Below are 22,223 nucleotides of genomic sequence, written 5' to 3'. Positions count from 1 at the left end.
TCTGGTCCATGGGGTCACGAAGAGTCGGACACGACTAAACAACTAACCAACAAGCACAAGTCGTCTGTCCAAAGCTTTTCCCATCATGGCATCCGCAAGGAAGTGAAAAGATCCAGCTGCTGAGCTTCAGTGCATCAAGCCACTGTCAAAGGTTCAGGAACTCTTTGTGGGATACAATTCATTGATACAGTCAAATGCAACATTCCTTATTTCCCTAGAGTGGGTTGTTGATCTTTCGCTGCCATGCTGCTCTCCTGCAGCCATTTTGTTCTCTTAATGTAGTTTTGCCATCTGCTGGCTCTCAGCCAGCAACACATGAGTTCAGTCTCCATATGAGACAAACTCAGACTTTGTTATGTAATTATTAAGTAAAGCCTGCCTTTCTGGAATCAAATCGTGAACTGAAGTGTGAGTAAACTTTTTACTACTTTACTCAGAAAGGCTCTTGTGTCTTTATTCTTTTGAGGGGGATTAAAGGGGACACCAGGAAATAATCTTAACTAAGAGAGTCAAACAAATCTGCAAACTACGGTAGCTTCCAGCTATATTGAGGGGAATCTGCTCTGCTACATCACCTACTAGTGTGAGTGAAGGAAGGGGAAAACTCATCTAATATATCCTTTCCTACTGTCTTTAACATTCCCACACTCTTCATGGGGGAAAGGGGGTGGGTCAACCCCACAAGCTGTTGCCTGCCCCAGATACACTAATCCCCATCACTATGTTTTATCAGGATCATTCTGCATAGATGTGCACAAGCCCCATCAGCGGAAGGAAAAGGAGGCAGCAAGACATGGGCCGCTGGTGGCTACTGGGAGCAAGGAAAGGCATGGCGAGAAAGGAAATGGAAAAGAGAAAGGAAGAGCCAGGAGACTTGTTCAGCTGAACAGAGATGCCTGCCATAGAACGAGAGCTCTGCCTCGGGAACATCATTTAACTCTGCGGGGGGAGACGATTCCTGATGCTTTCCCAACTCTCTCGGAGCAGATCCCAAGTTTCCTCATGCAAAATTTTACACCTGTGGCGGGTGTCATTTTGAGAGAGCACAAAGTGGTTTTAAGGAACGCCCATCTACGAAAAGCGTCTATTCCCTTCCCTCCACAGGGTAACCGTAAGGTGTTAGGTTGCAGCTCAGGCAAAGGAATCCACATTGGATTTTCTGAAATACAAATCACTCTTTTTGAACCAGTGCTGAAAATGTATTTATTTGTTTTTATTTATTTAATTAATTCATTCAGAAGACAGGAAGTCAGAAAGACTGGCCACGTGGCATTCCGATGAACAGGCAATAGGAAGTGCTTTTTGCAGAATCTTAATTTCTGGAGGTTGTTTATTTTACACGGAAGAAGAAAAGAGGACAAATGGAAAGGCCCAGTTTAAGTTACACCGGGACATTTTTCTACTGAGAGTGCTCTCTCTCTCTCTCTCTCTCTCTCTCTCTCTCTAGCCCCCTCCCCAATCCGGCCCCCACCCCACCCCACCCTCAGAAGAAGCCGCCACTGTGCTCTCTAGCAAGCCAAGTCCCAGCAAACACTTGGGTTTTGCTTCTTCTGCGCTCTCAGCTGAAGTGGCGGCCGAGGCGAGCGGATCTGTAGTCAAGGCGGAGCTGTACAAAGGAATGGAGGATGTTCTTGTCCAGAATAGCAAGTTGCTCTCCTGAGCAGACCTGCTTCAAGTTATCCGGAGCTACGACAAGGAGGTTGCAAAGGGAGTGGAGCGTGTCAAAAAGTTGCAGGACCAGTGCAATCTGTAGCAATGGGGGGGGAAGCAAAGCAAGATCAATTTAAATACCCAATGGTGCTTTTCAGATACACCACAGGCCTAGAGATGATAGTGGTACCTCGATTTTCAAACGCCTCCGTAGTTGAATGTTTCGAAACTTGAACACCAAAATCCCGGAAGTAAATGCCATGGTTTTTGAACGCGCCTCAGAAGTTAAACAGGAAACGCAGCTTCTGTATTGAGTTTTCCGTATTGAGGCTTCCGTATTGAGGCTTCCGCTTTCAGTTTTCAATTTCGGAACGTTTCGGAACTCAAACGGACTTCCGGAACGGATTAGATTTGAAAACCGAGATACCACTGTATTAGCAAAACATTATTTGCATAATGCGCCCCAACGCCCAGACATTTCTCTTACCTTTGTTCATAAACGCAACAAACCTTGGAGGCTGACAGTTTGATTATTCCCACTTTACAAATAGGTAAATCCCGTTTTAACATTAGGCCACCCAGCCAAATACAAGGACAAGGTGCAGCATCTCCAATTGCTTTGGGCATGCCTTGTTGGCCACATACCTTGAACTCTTTGGCATATTTCCGGTATTCAGCCACATCACAGATTGCCAACATGCCACCCATGCAGCTGTAGGAATATTGTTGCAGGTGCTCATAGATGAGTCGGTGGAAGCGAACTCCAAACTCCGTCAGAACACCATCCACGTTTTTGCCATCCATAGAATTCCTGATCTTTCCCACTTGCTTTCTGACATAGATGCAGACTTTGGCACAGGCCTGAAAAGTAAGCAGGAAAGTTAGGAGGAGAAAAAGGAAAGGGCTCTGTCAGGCTTGGCAGCCACTCGGGGTGGAAATTGTGGGGTGTGTGTTGGGTTTCTGAACTGACGACTGGGGAAAGGTGACACCTCACATACTGTGTTCATACAACATTTTTCAACTGAATAAAGAATGGACACTTCACTCTTTCGCAAACCTCTCAGCTGCCCTCTTGGAAGAAGATGAGTTCAATACTTTTAGATGGCCTTCCTGGAATGTGAAACTCCCAGGAACTGCAACAAAATACAGTTTGCATTCTTGTGCCCACTTGTCTGAGAGTAAACCCCATTTAACTCAATGGGATTCACTCATAAGGAAATTTTTCTAGAACTGGCTTGCAATCCCTGCTTATTACACTTGTTTAAAGTGAAAAAATTATTGGTGATACGGCAGTTATTTGAAGTGACTAATGTACAAGAATCATACTTGAGATTTACCGTAATCATTTTTTTCCCATCTGACAAGTAGTTTTGTGTAACCCAGAGGTTTGCATGCAGAAAGAGATGCTGATGCAACAAAAAGGTTCACTATATCTATTTCATACCTCTTATTTTAAAAAGCATTCAGATATCCCAGTGGAAGTATCTGAAAGTAAATCCCACTGATGTTACTCAAACGCTAATATTAAGTAAGCAGTAGTGGTCTTGATGTGCACCCATCTCTCTCTCATGCACTCACACCAGATAAATAAATAGAATACTATAATTGTAGAATTGGAAGGGACACTAAGGGTCATTTAGTCCAACCCCCTGCAATGCAGGAATATCGACTGAAGCATCCCTGGCAGATGGCCATCCAACCTCTGCTTAAAAACCTCCAAGGAAGGAGAGTCCACCGCCTCCCGAGGGAGACCGTTCCACTGTCAAACAGCTCTTGCTGTCAGAAAGTTCTTCCTGATGTCTAGTCAGAATCTCTCGTAACTTGAATCCATGTGCTACAATTACCCCAATACTTTGGCTGCTACCAAAGTCAGTCAAGGTTCTGGAGTTATACTATCCTTATATTATGTTAATGCATGAGAAGGCCTTCAAATGTGGTCGCAAAATGTGCACTGCTATTAAAATAAGCTCCCTGGCAATTTAGGCATCATTCATTCTGAGCGTTTTACTCCATGTGCAACATTTGGATTTCTTCATACATTGTGGCTCTGCTGGTGGCAACCACAGAGATCTAGGAGAGCCTGAAGAGCACAGTGAGGAATGTATTCATTTTTACTCTATGCTTTTTGAATGTGGCACACTTCAGCTGGGGTGCTGGGGGCTACTCCGCAGGGTGGGAGGGTGGGTTTGGCTGCTGGTGCGGTATAAATGCTAAATCGCAGTAGTAAATACAGTGTGGCTTAGTACCTAAAAGGATACAGCCTTATTGCAGGGGGCTGGGCTAAACTATCTGCAAGCCTCGCCCTGCTCTATGCTTCCACATTCTTATGATTTCTATACAGCACAACAGGACACCAATGACTAAAAACGCTGAGCATTTAGGAACCACTATTGTTCTCGCCCAGGCTGAAATCGCACAATGGAAAAGCATCAGCATTCCTAGAAGAGTGAAGAAAACTTGACTATTAAGTGAGGTGCACGTGTGATAAAATGCGTATGCTGAGCAGAGTCAGCAGGGAAGAACGCCAGCGGCAGTCCAATTACTTGCCGTGTCACTTGTCATTGACTAATCTATATATAGTTACTCACATTAGTGTACTGAATCAGAACATTGTTCTCATCTTCTGGTTTGAAATCGGTCTTCCTTTGTTCCGCCGCCAAGATGTGCTTCATCTGCCCAATCATGCAATTCAGCGTCCTTCAAAGTTAAAATACCAGGTGGCTGTTTTAAAGTGAGCATTTTGAGCCCCACAAAGCCCAAGCCAACACGATCCCCTTTCTCAAAGCAACCGCTAACTTGTGGTGAAGTGTGCCGTTGCAGGCCTACTCCCCTGGGCTTCCAGAAATGGTGGGCCGCTAAAGAGCAGCAGAGGCGATTTAAAACTTCACTATTAAAATTAGAGATAACACGCACATTATTCATATAACACGATCCCAATACACTGCACTTCACAAAAAAGCAGCATGGCTGTCCCTTCTTCCAAGGGACTTGCAATCAGAACTAGACACTGGGGTGGAGGGATGGCTAGACACATGTCCACAATTCCCCCCACCCTTCAATTTTCATTATTTGCCAGAAGAATGAACTGTACCAACCCACGGACAGCTGATGCAAAAGGGGAAACTGAGTGATAGCTCTGAAAGGTGATAAAACCCTCACTTGCCTGTCAATGCCCATGTCCAGCTTCACCTCCATTTGTTCTGTGACGTCCTTTTTCTTTTGAAGACATTCGGAGAGCTTGGGAGAAGAGCTGTGATAAATGGAGGGAGGGGAAGTCGTTAAGCTACCATTCTCTGCCACACACACATCGACTCCAAGCACCCTCGATCCCAGGGCACGTGAATCTGCAAGGGTTTCCCAGTTCGTCCACCCTGTCATTTTTGCCTCTCGTGAAAGAGGCCTCCTAGTCGCAGTTATGTGTGGGACAAGCTACGTGAGAGGGAGAACCTGGCTGTGCAGCTGTTGGGGGTGCAGTGTGGAGGCAAGTATGGAAAAGTATTACATATGCAGAAGACTATCCAAAGAGCCCAGCTGGATCAGATAAAAGGGAGCCCACCTAGTCCAGCTCCTCTTTCTTGCTGTGACCAACCAGGTGTCTATGGAAAGCCCAGCAGTAGACCTGAGGGCGACAGGCCTCTCCTATTGATCTTCCCCAGTGACTGTCATTCAGAGTTAGCCTATAGCAGGCATGTCAAACCTGCGGCCCTCCAGATGTTTTGGCCTACAACTCCCATGATCCCTAGCTAGCAGGACCAGTGGTTGGGGAAGATGGGAATTGTAGTTCAAAACATCTGGAGGGCCGCAGGTTTGACATGCCTGGCCTATAGCCATCATGTCTAATAGCCACTGATACCTTTTATCACTCATGTAATGCCATTCGTGGGCATCGTTATCCAACAGAATACTGAAAATCTCAGCTTCCAAGTTAACTAACTTAATTTGGAAAAAATGCAAAAGAAGGTTTTTAAACCTCCAGAGGATTACATGGAAATATGTGATCTCTCAGAAGTAGGCATGGGGGCTTCCAGTAGGTCAGGGTGCAAGAAATCCCAGAGTGTCTGCCTCCATGTCCTCCTTCCGAAGTCCCAGAACCCTCTATTTATTTCCTTCAAATCCAGTTCCAATGCTTCCTTTCCTACTTCAGCCTCTGCCAAGCAACTTAAATGTGTGCGATAAATCAGGCCTTGGGTGTAAATGGGGATGATAATCACATGGTAAAAACCTGCAGATAGAGCAACCAAACTACTGATTCCTACTGCATCTTTGCCCTGCTGGAGCGTGTGGACTGCTTGTTCTGGAGCTTTTATGTGACATTTAGAAAACACCTAAAGGCAGCCCTGTTTAGGGAAGTTTTTAATCTGTGATATTTTAATGTATTTTGGTATTTGTTGGAAGCCGCCCAGGTGGGCGGGGTATAAATAATTAATAATAATAATTTTTGCCTCTACAAAGAAACATTTACGAGTCAGAATGCAAACTCTACATGGCTTCTTGGCTTGAAGACACAACAGATAACCTACCTAACCAATGGCATCAGATGATCATTGAACTGCTTGTCAAAGAGGTGAAAAATGGTATTAGCCTGGTTCACGACATCCAGGAAGTAAAGATTTGCAGTCTTGGCATCTGGAGAAGGAATTCCTAGAGGCAAGCAAATAATGAAACCGGTAAAAACATTTAAATGAGTCTAAGGAAACAAACCATCCACAAGCATCAGGAAACCTGAGAATCAGTTAGCAGAATCGCAGCGATAACAAGGACACTGACTTTAAGCTGTATGAAGGTTAAGTGTTTGATATTCTTATTTCTTTAAAAGCTGAAAATGGGACTAGTCCAATCAATTTCATTGGTGTCGCTCCTAAATTATATACATATCAGCAATTTTAAGAATGGTGTTTACATTACATTTTGTTTGTTTACCGCTAGGGCTAGTTACATCAGAATGCTGCAGCCTCAGTTTAATGAACTTTTAAGTCGTTTCCAAAAATGTATAGTTTCAAAGAAGGGTCACATATTTTAGCTACGTTACAGTGCAATATTTATTGGGAATAAAGGCAGTACTGCACTTACCAGCCAACCCAATTTCCAGAGCATAATCAATGTGCTCGATGCATAAGAACTCCACGAGCAAAGAGAAAATTCTGAAGGCATTTTTCGGCAGATCTGAAGGGTCAGAAAGCTTTAAAAGTGGAAAGTGCTTGTTAGGACCTTTCTGGCACTGAGATGTGAAGAATTATATGCAAACTATTTTAAACACAGACAGCTTTGCACGGATTCATGCAAAGACCAACCAAAACCACGTAATTATGAAGAGTTGGAGAAACTTGCAAGTGACAAGCTTTTGTTAGCCGTCCTAAGGACTAGGGCTGGGCGATATCTGGTTTTCAACATCCTGATATATCACCAGCTAAGCATGACTATGTATGAAATAAGGATGGAGCTATGCAGAGCCACAGACTGACTTCACGGTTTTTCCCGCATCGTGATTTTTGCCGGCGCCTGCTCTTGTGATTTGCTGCCCTCTGCAGGAGGCAGGGAGAGCTGAGCCAACAGAGTTAACAGGGGCTGCAGGAATCGAGAGAAGCATTGGCCGGCTCCACATCTTTTCCCACACTGTGATTTTTGCATCGCGTACACACATACCATGATTTGCGATACACTGCCAGGTCAAAAATTATGTTATCACGATATGGACTTCAAACCACTGTTGGGCGATATATCGCCCAGCCCTACTAAGGACCCCTACCGTTATTTCCTGAAAAGGAATTTCTGAAAAAAGAAGGGGTGGGGTACTGAGGGCCACTCCCTTCTAAGCAACATGCCAATTGTGGGTGGGGACAGTAGCAGGCAATGAATGGAAAACGTTGGCCTTGTATAGTGCAATAGGTTTTTTGCACGTCTCTCTCTCTATTCCCCTTTCAGACAAGCAAGAGGCGTGATCAGAGTTCAAGGACACATTCCAGTCAGGTATAAACGCTGAAGGAAGGTGTGAAGGAAGTCTGGGTGAGGGGAGAGCTCCATGGGCTGGACAGAGAGCCTGGGAGGCTGCATTCTGCCTAGGGCCCAGGGTTCCCCACTCCCTTCTGGGCCCCTCACAGCTCCTTGCATCTTTCATGAAACAACCCTTCCTCCTGCTCCTCTTGCCCTTCTCGCCCTCTCTCCAGACTCCAGTGCTATCATCCCTTTCCCCCAGAAAATGCTATTGGGAGCTGGGTGAAAAGGAGGAGAGCAACCACACACAGTAGTGAGCTTGGCAATCTGGACTGAAGGCACATCTATAATTATACCAAGGGAAGGTGGGGCGAAAAAAAAACCACTATTGAACTGCAAAAGGGAATCCAGAAGGGGAAACTACGGTCTTGCAGCTCCCGTCAATTTCACTCTAGTCCCAACAGCAAAACTTTATTAATGAATATACTTAGGGAAGATGGGTTTGATCAGCTTAGACTCAAACCTATCCATTGTGAAGGAAATCAGCCCCAAGTGCTCACTGGAAGGACAGATCGTGAAGCCGAGGCTCCAATACTTTGGCCACCTCATGAGAAGAGAAGACTCCCTGGAAAAGACCCTGGTGTTGGGAAAGATTGAGGGCACTATTTATTTATTTATTTATTTATTTATTTATTTATTTATTTATTTTAAATACCACCCTAAACCCACAGGTAAATGCCCAACTACTAGTTGAAGCTCCTCCAGATTATCTCAGGGACTGAGCTGGGATATAGGGGCTCAGGAAGAAACACTTATCTCATGCATCTATATGCCACTTTTCTACTAAAAAAAAAGTTTTCAAAAATAGCAAAGAACTAAGGTAATTAAAAAAAACTATTAGAAGATTTAAAAACAGCAAAATGGAGCACACACTCAGAAAATGTTTGTCTCCACACAGCAACACTCACAGTGTATTCTGATAAACCATTAGAGATAGCCTAAAATAATTCTATTAAATGAGTGTACACACCCTGTGGCACCTTTCAAAGGCTTGCTTAGTTTCTTGCAAAAGATTAACCACCACATCCTGGGACAGGAAAGTTTCGCCGTGGGTGTCAATACTGGGGCCCAATGGCAGGTTTGTCCGCTGCCGTATTCGCTCTTTGAATTCTTGAATGCTAGAAAGAGATGGACCAAGCAGGAACCATTTACCCAAGTGAAGCCTGGTTATGCAAACCAGGGTTAACTTTTCAGCCACATGAAGAACAATGCTAGACATTTTAAATACAGAATGCAAATTCCTCAGATTTTTGAAGAAAAAACAACAAATGCCACACCATCAATACGAAAGAAATGGAGACAAGCAACTCATATGAAGAAAGTTAAAGCTGGTACAGCAGAGGCAAGCCTGCCTGTGGGATGCAGAACCATTTCTTTTGTCCTCCTATCGTCTCTGGCACAAGAGGTTTTGCAGTGTTTCAAAACCAGCAAAGCCCGTTGGACAAGGAATAATAATAGGGCAAAAGGTATGCATGTGTCCACCACAGGGAATGCCTTCACTCTTGTGCTGCCTCCAACACTCTCTTAAAAGCTACTGCTTATGCCAAGTTAGCACAGCCAGGAAACAGAGAGGTGGTCTTGGTGGCTATAGCTACAGCAAGGAAACAACTTTCTGCTGGAGTATCACTATGGGCTGGACAAAATCCTTCTAGCATCCACATGCAACACATATATTGTAAACCTATGGGGTATACGTGGTATACAGCTGGCAATTTCTCCTGCCATCCTAGCAGTTCGAAAGCACACCAGTGTGAGTAGATAAATAGGCACCGCTGCGGCAGGAAGGTAAACTGTGTTGCCGTGTGTTCCATCACGGTGTTCCATTTATTTCACACAACAAACTTCCCTGCAAAGTTTTTAGCTTGGTTTTGTGACTGCATTATTAAGACATGCAAGCAACCATTGCAGCAGACAGCAAACAAAATTATAAATGTGTGCATACCAGTATCGTAAACAAAAGACTTGTCCTTAATGTGGGTTTGAGAATACTGCAAACTTAAAATCAAGAAAGAAAGAAGCACAGTAAACAAGACTGGAAGCCAAACCTTACCCTCCACTTCCAATGGCTCTCTTTTGGTGGTTTTTCGACTCATAATAGCGCTGCAATATCATGGAGCTCCTGCTTCTCAAATAACCAATTTCCACCTCGATGTAATTCTCCAAGTAGGAAACGAAGATGGATTTGATAAGCTTAGACAAGAAAGTCTGCTTATCAGTGCCCAAGTTAAACTCCATCAATTTGCTCGAAAGATTAGTAGTCCTTTATGTTAAGGAAGGGAGAGAGGGGAGGGAGCAAGAAGGAAAGCATTAGCAGGAGGTAACATTCAAGTATAAAGTATTTGCAGTGTTCACTAAGGGGTTTGGAGTGAGGGGTCTGGCCACAGCAAACGCTACAGCACTGCCAAAGGACTTTGGACCTGGTCTACTGATTCAGGTAAGTACCCATGTCTGGCGCAGTAGAAATACATTTTTAAAAATTCCAGTAGCACCTTAGAAACCAACTAAGTTTGTTCTGGGTATAAGCTTTTGTGTGCATGCACACAGATACACTGAAGCAGAAGTCACCAGGCACCAGCACACCAGGTGCTACTAGACAATTTTTTACTTTTTTAAATTCATTTTACTACAGTTCAGTTTGAGAATGTCAACCCCAACCCTTCCCGGATGATTTTCACTTTACTGGAAGAGGGATAGCTTACTTAGTCTACTAACTTGGCTCCCCATACCCTGTTATCATAGAATCATAGAAATGTAGAGTTGGAAGAAACTCCAAGGGTGCTACTCTCCTTGTTTATTTAGTGTGAAGGCATCCACCTTCACACAGTGCAATCCTCTCATCCCAGTCACCCTCGTGCCACTCCTCCTTCACCACCAATCAAGGCTCCTGCTGCCCTGAGTACAAATAGTACTGAATATAATATTCAGTATTCACCTGGGGCCACCAGTAACAGTCGCTGTTCTTTGACGCATTTCTTGTGATGCCAGAAAGCCCTGGCTAGTGGCACTTTCTGAACACCACAGAAGCAGAGGTGTCTAGTCTTCCCCCCAGCCCTGAATTTCTCCTTTTGTATTACAGCAAATTTAGGCATGGGTGCACATGTAGGAAGGCACAGAGGTCCGCAGGCACACATTATAAGCACACATTATTTTTTAAGAAGAAGAAACAGCCCACAGTTCTGTGAGGAAATGGCATCTATGGACAGAATACAGTCATACCTCGACAACCAAACGATTCGACTTCCGAAGGTTTCGACTTCCGAAGTCGACAACCCCGGAAGTCTTTTCGCTGCGCGCGCCCTGCACCTGCGCAAAGCAGCGCGCACGGTCGGCGCATGCACAGAAGTGCGAAATCGCGCTTCGCGCATGCACAAAAACCCCGCTTCGACAACCGAAGACTCCGACTTACGAAGACAGCCGCAGAACAGATCGTCTTCGTAAGTCGAGGTACCACTTTGTGAAGTGCTGGAGGACAAAAAAAGGGAGGGGAACACCAGCAGACCTTGCCCGTGCCCACTTTTAAAATTTGTAACATATAGCACCAACCTTGTATACAGTTCATAGAGGCTCTGAAGATACTGCTCTGCGTCAGATTTCTTGTGCTCTTCCAACTGATCTTTTATATAACTCTGTGAAATGAAAACCAGCACTGGTAGTTCTTGATCTTTCTTAGAGGGGCATGCAACCTGAACACATTCATATATAATAATCCAGTTTTGAGAAACTACCACTATTCTACCTCTTTTTCTATATGTTGGAGAGAGTGGGAGTGGAGATGGGGCTATCCCAATCCCCTTTCTATCATTTCCACTAATGTGGTGTATGAACATCCCCTTGAACCACCCACCTCCCCATTATAGGAGGGGAGCCAAAGTACTTGGATCCAGTATTAAGCACAGATATACACACTGCTAGCACAGGCACCAGGGGCCCAGCCTACTCACAAATTGTTCCTCCATCCCTTCACCATACTCAGGGATGCAGTCAGGTGGAAAATCCCTGGTCCCAGAGGGGAAGCAACACAGTTCATAAAGAGCAGAGGACGGGCAACAGGCAAGGGACAGAAGGAGCCGCTCTGTGGAATATGATGCTCACTTGGCAGTTGCTTGAGGTGCCACCCATTCTCAGCAGCAAAAAGCCCCACAATCTATTCCTTGCTCATGCCCACAAAGATTCTGTGCAGTTGGCTATTACTATTTTCAGTGTACATAATGGAATCTGAGGCTATGTTTTTGTGACTTGCCCATTAAGGCCCATAATACCGACCATATAACTCTGGTCCTAAGAGACCTGCATTGGCTCCCAGTACATTTCCGAGCACAATTCATGGTGTTGGTGCTGACCTTGAAAGCCCTAAACGGCCTGAAGGAGCATCTCCACACTCATCGTTCAGCCCAGGCACTAAGATCCAGCGCCAAGGGCCTTCTGTTGGTTCCCTCCCTGTGAGATGTGAGGTTACAGGGAACCAGGCAGAGGGCCTTCTTGGTAGTGGCACCTGCCCTATGGAATGCCCTCCCATCGGATGTCAGGGAAATAAGCAACTACCTTACTTTTAAAAGACATCTGAAGGCAGGCCTGTTTAGGGAAGTTTTTAATGTTTAATGCTGTATTGTGTTTTTAATATCCAATTGGGAGCCGCCCAGAGTGGCTGAGGAAACCCAGCCAGATGGGCAGGGTATAAATAAAAAAAATATTATTATTATATATTATTACGATTAGAACCAAGCTGTGGAGTTCAAAGCCTTGTACCACAAAAAGATTCTCCCACACGACTTCTATAGCATTGGGGGAGCAAGCACAGCACAGAGCCATAACTGCACAACATATATCAAACAATGCATTCTTGCGCCAAAAAGCTTCAAGGATTTTAGTAATTAAGGTTGCTACAGATAACAATTCTGAAAAGGAATGTACTACACAAAGAACACAATGAAACAACAGTAACTTGTTTGTATTTGAAAAATACTTAAAATGTGCTTTTAAAAGTTTGAGTCACCTGAAGTCTGATTTCGAAGATGTTCTGGATGAGTTTGGCCATTACAGTCTCAGGGCTGCTAAATATATCGCCAACCTGCTTGTTCACATTTTGGCAGAGGACAGTAGTATCTTCAAATATATCGTTCCTCAAGTAGGCACCCTGAGTAAGTTAGGAGAGAGTTGCCACCATTAAAATATCCACAGTTGCAAAACAATGTTATTTAGATCCTTCATAAGCAAAACCTTACCTCTTGGCACTGTTTTATATACACATCGACACAGTGAGAATAGCCCTATTAAAAACAAAAAAGGGGATTGAAATTTAGGAACATTGCGACTACCATTAATGACTGTTTCACATCCTGTTTTGACAAGGGCGCTGGGGGAGGAACTCTCTTCCTCCCAGCTCTCTTTCTTTGCTTGGCCCCCGGGGAGCTCCAATTTGCCAGCAACATACTACTGGGAGTACAAAATAACCAGGAGAACAGATGGGTCTGCTGGATGGACCATTGGTCTCTCCCCAAAAAGTGGCACTTCACTGCACATGCTAATGGCTATTAAATCTGTCGAACTCGACAACCTCTCAGGCACATTATTTGCTTAACAAAATTGGAAGCAACAGACCTGGCACTACCCATTCAATGGACATTCCCCGCTACCCATAAACTTGAGTACAACTGCCATCCATGCAGGTAAACGGTACAAAAGTCAAACATACAGGGGGCAAAACAAACTGCTTTTTCCAATGGCACAATGTTCTATGTGCTGGGAATCGCTTTGCTGTAGCCACATCATCTGGATGGATTAAGTAATGGCTGCAATCTGGAAGGCCCTCTTTTGAGCCAAATCATTTGGATACCTATTTTTCAAAACCCTTGCTGATTGGCTGAGGCTGCAGCGCTATGCATGGCCTGCGATCGCTCCAGTTGGAGAACAGCCTTTACCAAAAGTGTCATGGGCTTTGAAGACAATTGAACTCAGGACGCAAGGGAGAAACGTGCTAAGAGGAAGGCACGCCTAGCAAATCCACACTGTGATCAACTCCCGCCTGGAAACCAATGTCCCCACTGTGGAAGGACGTGTGGATCCAGAACTGGCCTCCACAGTCACTTACGGACCCATTGTTAAAACTGTGTTTATGGAAGACAATCTTACTCGGCTACGAGTGATCGCCAAAGAAAGAAGCTAGTTATAAGTAAGTCTTCCTGAGTTCAATGGGGCTCACTCCCAGGTAAGTGTGCACAGGATTCAAACCTTAGAAAGAGACTCTCGCCCCTTACCTTAAAGTGAAGCAGGACTGCAGTTACTTCTCTCATCCTGTGGATTTGCCCCCTTCTTTGTGCACTGGTAAACTCCTGAATCAGTTGGCACTCCAAATCGTGATACTTACCTGAATGCAAGGGGAAAGGAGGTGGGGGGTATAAAATAACATTCCACAAGTTAGTGAAAAGGGAGCAATAAGGATATTTTCAAGTCAATTTAAGAAATTCATGGCAGCAGAGAGAAGAACTTACTTGCTATTTTGGATTTTACTTCTGAAAACCTATTGACAAAAAAACATTAAAATTAAAGGCTTGCACTTCAACCTTCAGGCAACCTTCACACATCACATTTTTACATTTTTTTATGATTTCTACACCACCTCCCCCAATTTCAAGGTGGTACGCAGCAGTATGTTAAAATATTATCAGAGAATCTCATATACAGTACAGTATATTAATATATATATCGAAACATCAACATACAAGAAGACAATGCAATGGAAAAAATTAGGGCAGAGTTACAGTTGTAATTATTTTTAGGTGCAGCCCTCAAAATATTTTGGCAGGAAACCAATATAGCACTATGGCAATTGTCCTGTCAGCACAAGCTTTTCAGCTGCACAGACAGAATTATCCCCCCTCATAAGGCAAAAGTCCTTATGTGGGCTTCTGCTAGCAGAACTAGCTAGTTGTGTCTACTGATAAATGACTCTGATAGGACAAAACATGTGCTACACAAGTACGCTCTCTCAGAAGACGGAACTGAAGGCCCCTCCATGTCAAGCTCTGCTTCAGGGGCTCTGCCCCTTTTCGGGCCCACAGGCAGATTTGGAAACTGGAGAAACTTGTTACGAACATCACATCTGCTCTGCAACCTTGTGATGGTGCAGCCTCAAAGATGCACAAGGCAAACAGGTACAGAGAAGAATTTATAAGCTAAGCCAACTCCCAGCACATTTTCAAACATGCAAGTTCTTCCTCAGGGGCCATCCCAATCAAGATACGAAAGTAACCTTCTAGAGAGCAAGTAACTAGAACATGTCTGCCTTATCTTAATTGTGGTTTCCCCCAAAAGAGAATTTCCAAGTTCAAGAAGTGTCAGGAATCGGCCTGGAAATAAATTTGTTTCCAAGGCACTGTGGTCTCTACCTTTTGCATGTCCTTGCCATGCTGTGTGGCCTTCCTTCTGTCTGAAGCTAATGGCACAGCTGCCTGAAGCTCTGCTTCTGATATCAGCCATAGGGCAGAGGTCTGAGGACTCACAAAGCTGATCTCCACACTGGAAAGAAGAAAGCCCTCTACAACAATGAATGAACCTTTGGCTTAAAACGGAAAGCTAGCCCCGCTCTTTTTGCCAGGGTGCCACATTCATCCTTGGCCAAGGTGGAGAGATTACCAACCCCTCTCTGCCGGTCAAAGGATCAGTCTGATAACTAGGGAGGGGGCAATTTGAATCCCTATCAGGGTGTTGGGCTCTATACACCCCAGCACCAAGTCTATGTAATACATTTGCTTCTGTTTTACATATTCTGTCGTCACTGCTGCCAGAAAGATGTTTGGAGAGTCCGGATCAGGTCCCCAATTAACAAACCTCTGCTTTAGAAGCAAGTGAATCCTACAATGAACAGCCGCACTGCCTGCAGACTACTTGGGACAAGTCTGCGGAAGGCAAAAAAAACCCCAACTGGCTGCAAAAAATGGAAGGAGTGGTGTTCAAGGAGCTCTCAAGAGGCAGTTCATGCTGCTCCTACTCAGAGTAGACACACTAAAGTTAATAAACATGACTGCCATAGGTTCATCAACTTCAATGGATCTACTCTGAGTAAGACTTAGCTGAATACTTAATGTGGTGCAGTGAAGAGAGGGATGAAGATGCAGGAGAGCTGCGTTGGGTTTCATTCTCCACTCAGCCATAGAATCATAGAGTTGGAAGAGACCACAAGGGCCATCCAGTCCAACCCCCTGCCAAGCCATGATAGTCACTGGGTTACCATTGGACCAGTTACCGTTTTCTCTGCATCATCATCTTACAGGGTTCCTATGAGAATAAAATGGGAGAGGACGGGCGGGAGAAAGAGACCACCTAGGTCACTATGAGCTCCTTGGAGGAAAGGTGGGATAAAAACTCAGAGCAGAGTACTTGGGTAAAGTCTGCCTTCTACTGGCTGAGTAAATCTGCAATCCTATGCACAGTTTACCTTTGAACATAATGGCACGTAATTCTGAGTAAACAGGCATAGGATTGCACTGTAAATCATCTGCCATGTTGTCATCTACCGCAGAAGTGGAAAATGTTGTTATAATTAAAGTATTTTTAATGATTTTTTTTTCACTTGAAATGTACTGTTTTGATTTCAGCTCATGACTACTCCCCCACCCCACTTCCCCCCCCTTTAAAATGCTAGCAAGAGTCAGTTGCATTCCATCAGAAATCACAAAGACCATTTTACAGCTGTCAGTCATACTTCACCTGTCGAAAGGTAACTCCTGTGCTATCAGGTGCAGTTTCTGGATAATATCAGCTGCCTCTTCAATCTATTAGGAGAAGACATACAATTTACCACAAGAGATAAACCACGGAAGCAGATAACTTGCTCCCTCAAATGGAAATAATTTCCTAATGCCCTTCTTAATGCACGGAAGTGATAGCCATCACTTATTTCTGAAAATTCCCACAATCGATCCAATGAGTGGCCTGGAACTCCCCCCCCCTCACTCCCCCACTCCAATATTTTGAATCCTCTTCCTAAAATGATTTGCTAAGAGTTTATTTCAAGCTTTAGTTTCTTGCCTTTATTCATGAAACTTGCAATCATCTCCTTTATGGAAATGGGCCAGACTAATAATTTTTGGGACATTCCTCTAGTTCTTAAGCCTGTTACTCCTTTTAGCACAGCTGCTGCAGGACAGGCTAAAGTGGAGTATAAAGGTTCTCTGATAAGTCACAAGGTAAATTATTCTGCAGCCATTGCAGACAGACCTTGGGTTGTGCTATCCTTTCCTCTGTATGCCTTCTCCCAATCTAAAGTGAGAGCCAGTCCGGTTCAGTGTTTACTATACAAAATTGAGCAATGTAGACCAATGGTCTCACTCGGTAGAAGGCGACTTCCTATGTTCCTCACTGGCTGACCATGGGCCAGTCACCTCACCCTGTCTAACCTACCACACAGGTTTGTCGTGAATATAAAATATGGGAGGAGGAAGAACACTGTAAGCCACCCTGGGCTCCATGGAAGAAGAACGTGATTCAAAATGTCCAAATGATTAATCTTTGATAAGGAGAAGTTCTCAAAATAAGAGAAACCCCAGAGCTCCAATCTTTAAAAGCAAAGAGCTAACCCTGGGCCTGTATGAAGGAAACATTCAACTAAGGCTGAACCAAAAACTCCAGTGTTAAAAACATCCTATGTATATAAAACAGTTTATGCAAAATTCTAGTCTGTGTGGTGCAGAGCAAGATGGCCTTGCCTGACAAGGTGAAGCCCGTGATTCATCTCTTCATGATTGCTTGTCATGACAGGCAAGGGTAGCTGAGCAGGTTTTATCACTCAGGCTGGTAAACTTCAGTGAGATTTCTAAAGCTGCGCTAAAAATAGGCAAAAATTACAGTTCTGAAAACTGCTTAGTAGGCAATCAAAACCCTTTGAAGTATAAAGTGGCCCTGTGAACACAGAGACGGTTGGAGATTTGGTTGTGGACAAAAACCCAAAGGGCATCCTGTGGGAAGTGATGAAAACTTATTGCCAAGATCTCAGAAGGGCTTGATCTTGCAAGGCTGGGAAACAAGCTGGGAAGATGAGGCGGGAGAGCCATTCTCCCTTGTCTGTGCTTTGGAATTTTGCTCCTAATCCAGCTGTACTTTGCCAGGTCTCAGACCAAGAGCATCTTGAATCAGGCAGAGGTGCATTAAGGTAATTGGGTGAAGCACACAATAATATCCCATTCAAGCATGTGAGTAGAGAGGAAGAGGTCAGTGCAGTTCTATCGAGCTCTGAGGATGCTGTGGGAGCAGTACAAACAGATCACGTTGTAGGTGCATTGTAAGCCAAAGATATTAGTAAATTATATAGCTACGAATGGAAAGGGATTTCTGGATTATAGAATCAAAGAGCACCTGCTAGCATAGGCCACCTCCTAGGGCAGTCTTCCCCAGCCTGGTGGACTCCAGATGCACTGGCTGATGGGACTTGGAAGGTGAAATAGGTATTTGATCCCTTTGCAAAAGATGACTTAGCAAAACCCTTGTTGGCAATTACAGAGGTCAGACGTTTCTTGTAGGTGGCCACCAGGTTTGCACACATCTCAGGAGGTATTTTGTCCCAATCCTCTTTGCAGATCCTCTCCAAGTCAGTAAGATTTTGAGGCTGATATGTAGTTACTCGAACCTTCAGCTCCCTCCACAGATTTTTGATGGGATTAAGGTCTGGAGACTGGCTAGGCCACTCCAGGACCTTAATGTGCTTCTTTCTGAGCAACTCCTTTGTTGCCTTGGCCGTGTGTTTTGGGTCATTGTTTGCTGGAATACCCATCCTTGACCCATTTTCAACGCCCTGGCTGAGGGAAGGAGGTGCTCACCCAAGATTTGATGACACATGGTCCCGTCAATCATCCCTTCGATGCGGTGAAGGTGTCCTGTCCCCTTAGCAGAAAAACACCCCCAAAGCATAATATGTCCCCCTCCATGTTTGACGGTGGGGATGGTATTCTTGGGGTCGTAGGCAGGATTCCTCCTCCTCCAAACATGGCGAGTTGATGCAAAAGAGCTTGATTTTGGTCTCATCTGACCACAACACTTTCACCCAGTTCTCCTCTGGGTCATTCAGATGTGCATTGGCAAACTGCAGACGGGCCTGTACATGTGCTGTCTTGAGCAAGGGGACCTTGCGGGCTCTGCAAGATCTCCGTCCTCCACGGCGTAGTGTGTTACCAATTGTTTTCATGGTGACTATGGTCCCAGCTGCCCTGAGATCATTGACAAGTCCCGTCCCGTCCCCAGTGTAGTTCTGGGCTGCTTCATCACCGTTCTCATGATCATTGTAACTCCACGAGATGAGATCTTGCATGGAGCCCCAGACCGAGGGAGGTTGACAGTTATTTTGTGTTTCTTCCATTTGTGAATTATTGCACCAACTGTTGCCACCTTCTCATCAAGCTGCTTGGCAATAGTTTTGTAGCTCAGTTCAGCCTTATGCAGGTCTACAATCTTTTCCCTGACATCCTTGGACAGCTCTTTGGTCTTGGTCATGGTGGCTACTTTGGAATCTGCTGGACTGATTGCTTCTGTCGACAGGTGTCTTTTGTACAGGTACTGTAACGAGCTGGGATTACAGGTTACATACAGTGAAGATACCAGGTAGCCTGACATCTGGCTGGTTGGTAGGGGATCAAATACTTATTTCACACATTATAATGCACGTCAATCTCTGACTTTTGTCTTCTGGGTTTCTGGGGGTTTTCCTGTTGTTGGGCCATTCCATTGTCACGGGTGGGACACTTGGACCATGTTTTTTGGTATTCACACATGTGTAAGAATGTAAATATACATAAAAATTAACAACCAAAATTTGAACTATGTTCTTAATAAGATACTGAACATTTTACTAATTTTTTATTATTTTTATGGATATTTTTGACAATTTTATTAAATGTTAAAGTATTGTCACGGGTGGGACAAAAAAAGGACATGGGGCTTGAGATAAGTTTGATTTATGGAAAAACTCTGTGAGTTGGGAGGTGAATCAATTATAAACTCAGCATATTTGTTTAAATCAATGTTTATTGGTTACAACTATGCAATCAGAAATCCAGGTTAAGAAATTTAATGATACAAAATTAAGGAAAAAATGCTGTCACGGGTGGGACAATGAAATGTCACGGGTGGGACGCGTCTGGCATACACTTGATTTAACATACAATTAAGGTTGTTAAAAATAGAATAATTACAAAAAACCTTTTGCTATTACTATACTTACTATCTACCATAGCCTACAAAGTATAATGTTGTATTTACAGTGGTACCTCGGTTTACGAACACCTCGGTTTACGAACTTTCGGTTTACGAACTATCCTAACCCGGAAGTTAGTAAACCGAGGTGCCGGAGGTCTACTGAGCGTCCGATGCCTTCGGGGAGGCCGGGCCTTCGCTCCGATGCCTCCTGGAGGCCCGCAGCGAAGGCCCGGCCTCCCCGAAGACATCGGAGCAAAGGCCAAACCTCCCCAAAGGCATCGGAGCGTCGGATACCTTCGGGGAGGCTGGGCTTCGCTCCGATGCGTTTGCGGAGGCCGGGGAGCGTTTCCGTGACTGGGCTGCAGTCACGAAAGTGCTCCCCGGCCTCCGCAAAGGCATCGGAGCCGGGACTTCGCTCCGATGCCTTTGCGGAGGCCGGGGACCGCTTTCGCGGCTCCCCGGCCTCCGCAAAGGCATCGGAGCGAAGTCCCGGCTCCGATGCCTTCCGGAGGCCGGGGAGCGTTCCGGGGACTGCTTTCGCGGCTGCACAGCCCAGTCGCGGAAACGCTCCCCGGCCTCCGGAAAGCATCGGAGCCGGGACTTCGCTCCAATGCCTTTGCGGAGGCCGGGGAGCCGCGAAAGCGGTCCCCGGCCTCCGCAAAGGCATCAGAGCGAAGTCCCGGCTCCGATGCCTTCCGGAGGCTGGGGCTTTGCTCCGATGCCTTTGCGGAGGCCGGGACCGCTTTCGCGGCTGCAGCATCGGAGCAAAGCGGTTAATCCGTTCTAGGGGGTGTTTTTCCTCGTCTAGAACGGATTAATCAACTTCCCATTACTTTCAATGGGAAAGTTCACTTCGGTTTACGAACACTTCGGTTTAAGAACAGACTTCTGGAACCAATTGTGTTCGTAAACCGAGGTTCCATTGTACTAAAATTAAAATCTATTAAAAAAATATTTTCTTGATTTTGATTTGCTGATTTCAACTGTTGGATTATCAATCTCATAGCTGCCAAGTTTTCCCTTTTCTCGCGAGGAAGCCTATTCAGCATAAGGGAAAATCCCTTAAAAAAAGGGATAACTTGGCAGCTATGCAATCTTAAATAAGGCATAGGCCTCTTGGACTGTCATATTCATATGCTGCTTTTGGATTTTGATTCTTTTTCCACTTGTCGGATCTTTAATAGATTTGACATCCTTAAATCCTGGTGCCTGCCTGCTAATATCATCTGAATTATAAAACTCATGGACCTTTGAGATATTATCTTGTGAAATAATAGAACTTTTGGTGTTCTGTTTAGGGCTTTTATCATATACAGTCGTACCTCGGGTTGTGAACTTCGCAAACCGGGAAGTATTTTGCCGCGCGCGCATGCGCAAAAGGCGGTTTGGGCCCTTTTCGGGTTACGAACTTTTCGGGTTACGAACTGCGACCCGGAACGGATCGCGTTCGTAACCCGAGGTACCACTGTAGTGGTTTTGGCGCTTGAGGTGAACTCTCATACACAAGCTTTCGTAACATGGCTATTCTTTATTCTTTTCCGTGGACTTAATGGCAACACTCTTTTAACTTTGGTAACAGCCTTTCCAAGAGATTGTGGGCATTTAAATGACCCAATCTCTGGAATAGTAGTGTCGCCAATTGGCCTAGATTTTTTTCTTTTATCTTTTGTCTGTACTTTCTTTTGCGCTCAGTTTCTTTCCGTCTGTATTCCATAAGTGATTTTGCAGACAAATTCTTTACCAACTTTTCTCGCCTCTTCTTATCTCTGACCCTCTCCTTTTCTTTGAAGCTTTCACATTCGTTTTTATCTTGTTTTAGTTTTTCACGCAGCTTTCTCATACGTTCTGCAGATGTAGTCTTTCCCATTTTGTGTATTGATTCAAAGGTTATATTATCTGTATTACTGTATGTATTCGTACTAGGGTAAAGTAACGGTAACTGCCTTTATGTTCCAGAAGGAACAGCTACTATTGATTCATTCAAGCAGCTGCATTTGGCGCCTTAGTCTTATTGGTTTCCACCAAAAGGCAGCTTTGTGATTGCTTGAGATTGTTCCCTCCAAAATGTATCCCTTTCTAGCTAGTTCCCCTCTCCTCAGTCCCTCAGTCTTGTTTGCCAGAATAAAGAATTGTTACATGAGGAATCTGTCTCCTGTCTGCAGAGAGCTGAAATCATTTGCTGAAATCACTAACTCAAGCTACAACAGTAAAACAAGTTGAAAACTGTCACGGGTGGGACAGAAAAAGAATTATTAAAATTTCATGGTGTTTACATTAATTAACTGCATTTTTATTATTGATAGGTGTGTTATACTCTAATACATACTCCCACAATAAAACAAACATAACCTATAAATTAGTTTTATCACAAAATAAACTTTTGTACCTTTTGCTGTCAC

The 22,223-nt window shown here is 44.5% G+C and overlaps 1 protein-coding gene across 1 annotated transcript in view; it reads right to left on the bottom strand.

Annotated features, from left to right (window-relative positions):
- Nucleotides 1–1,476: 1,476 nt before the first annotated feature.
- EXOC5 (exocyst complex component 5) overlaps nt 1,477–22,223 on the bottom strand; it is a 36,054-nt gene continuing 15,307 nt past the window's right edge. The window contains exons 5-18 of the mRNA XM_035103761.2: nt 16,348–16,412; nt 14,130–14,158; nt 13,896–14,005; nt 12,864–12,908; nt 12,635–12,775; nt 11,185–11,267; nt 9,692–9,901; nt 8,612–8,759; nt 6,721–6,829; nt 6,171–6,291; nt 4,814–4,900; nt 4,239–4,347; nt 2,296–2,511; nt 1,477–1,747 (exon numbers count right to left, since the gene is read on the bottom strand). Coding sequence (XP_034959652.1) covers nt 1,559–1,747; nt 2,296–2,511; nt 4,239–4,347; nt 4,814–4,900; nt 6,171–6,291; nt 6,721–6,829; nt 8,612–8,759; nt 9,692–9,901; nt 11,185–11,267; nt 12,635–12,775; nt 12,864–12,908; nt 13,896–14,005; nt 14,130–14,158; nt 16,348–16,412 — 1,662 coding nt within the window. The 3' untranslated portion in view covers nt 1,477–1,558. The remainder of the gene's footprint in view (nt 1,748–2,295; nt 2,512–4,238; nt 4,348–4,813; nt 4,901–6,170; nt 6,292–6,720; nt 6,830–8,611; nt 8,760–9,691; nt 9,902–11,184; nt 11,268–12,634; nt 12,776–12,863; nt 12,909–13,895; nt 14,006–14,129; nt 14,159–16,347; nt 16,413–22,223) is intronic.

This window comes from Zootoca vivipara, chromosome 1 (assembly GCF_963506605.1).
Source record: "Zootoca vivipara chromosome 1, rZooViv1.1, whole genome shotgun sequence".
Taxonomy (NCBI): Eukaryota; Metazoa; Chordata; class Lepidosauria; order Squamata; family Lacertidae; genus Zootoca; species Zootoca vivipara.
Note: the sequence above shows the minus strand (reverse complement) of the source record. Positions and strands in the feature narration are given on the sequence as shown.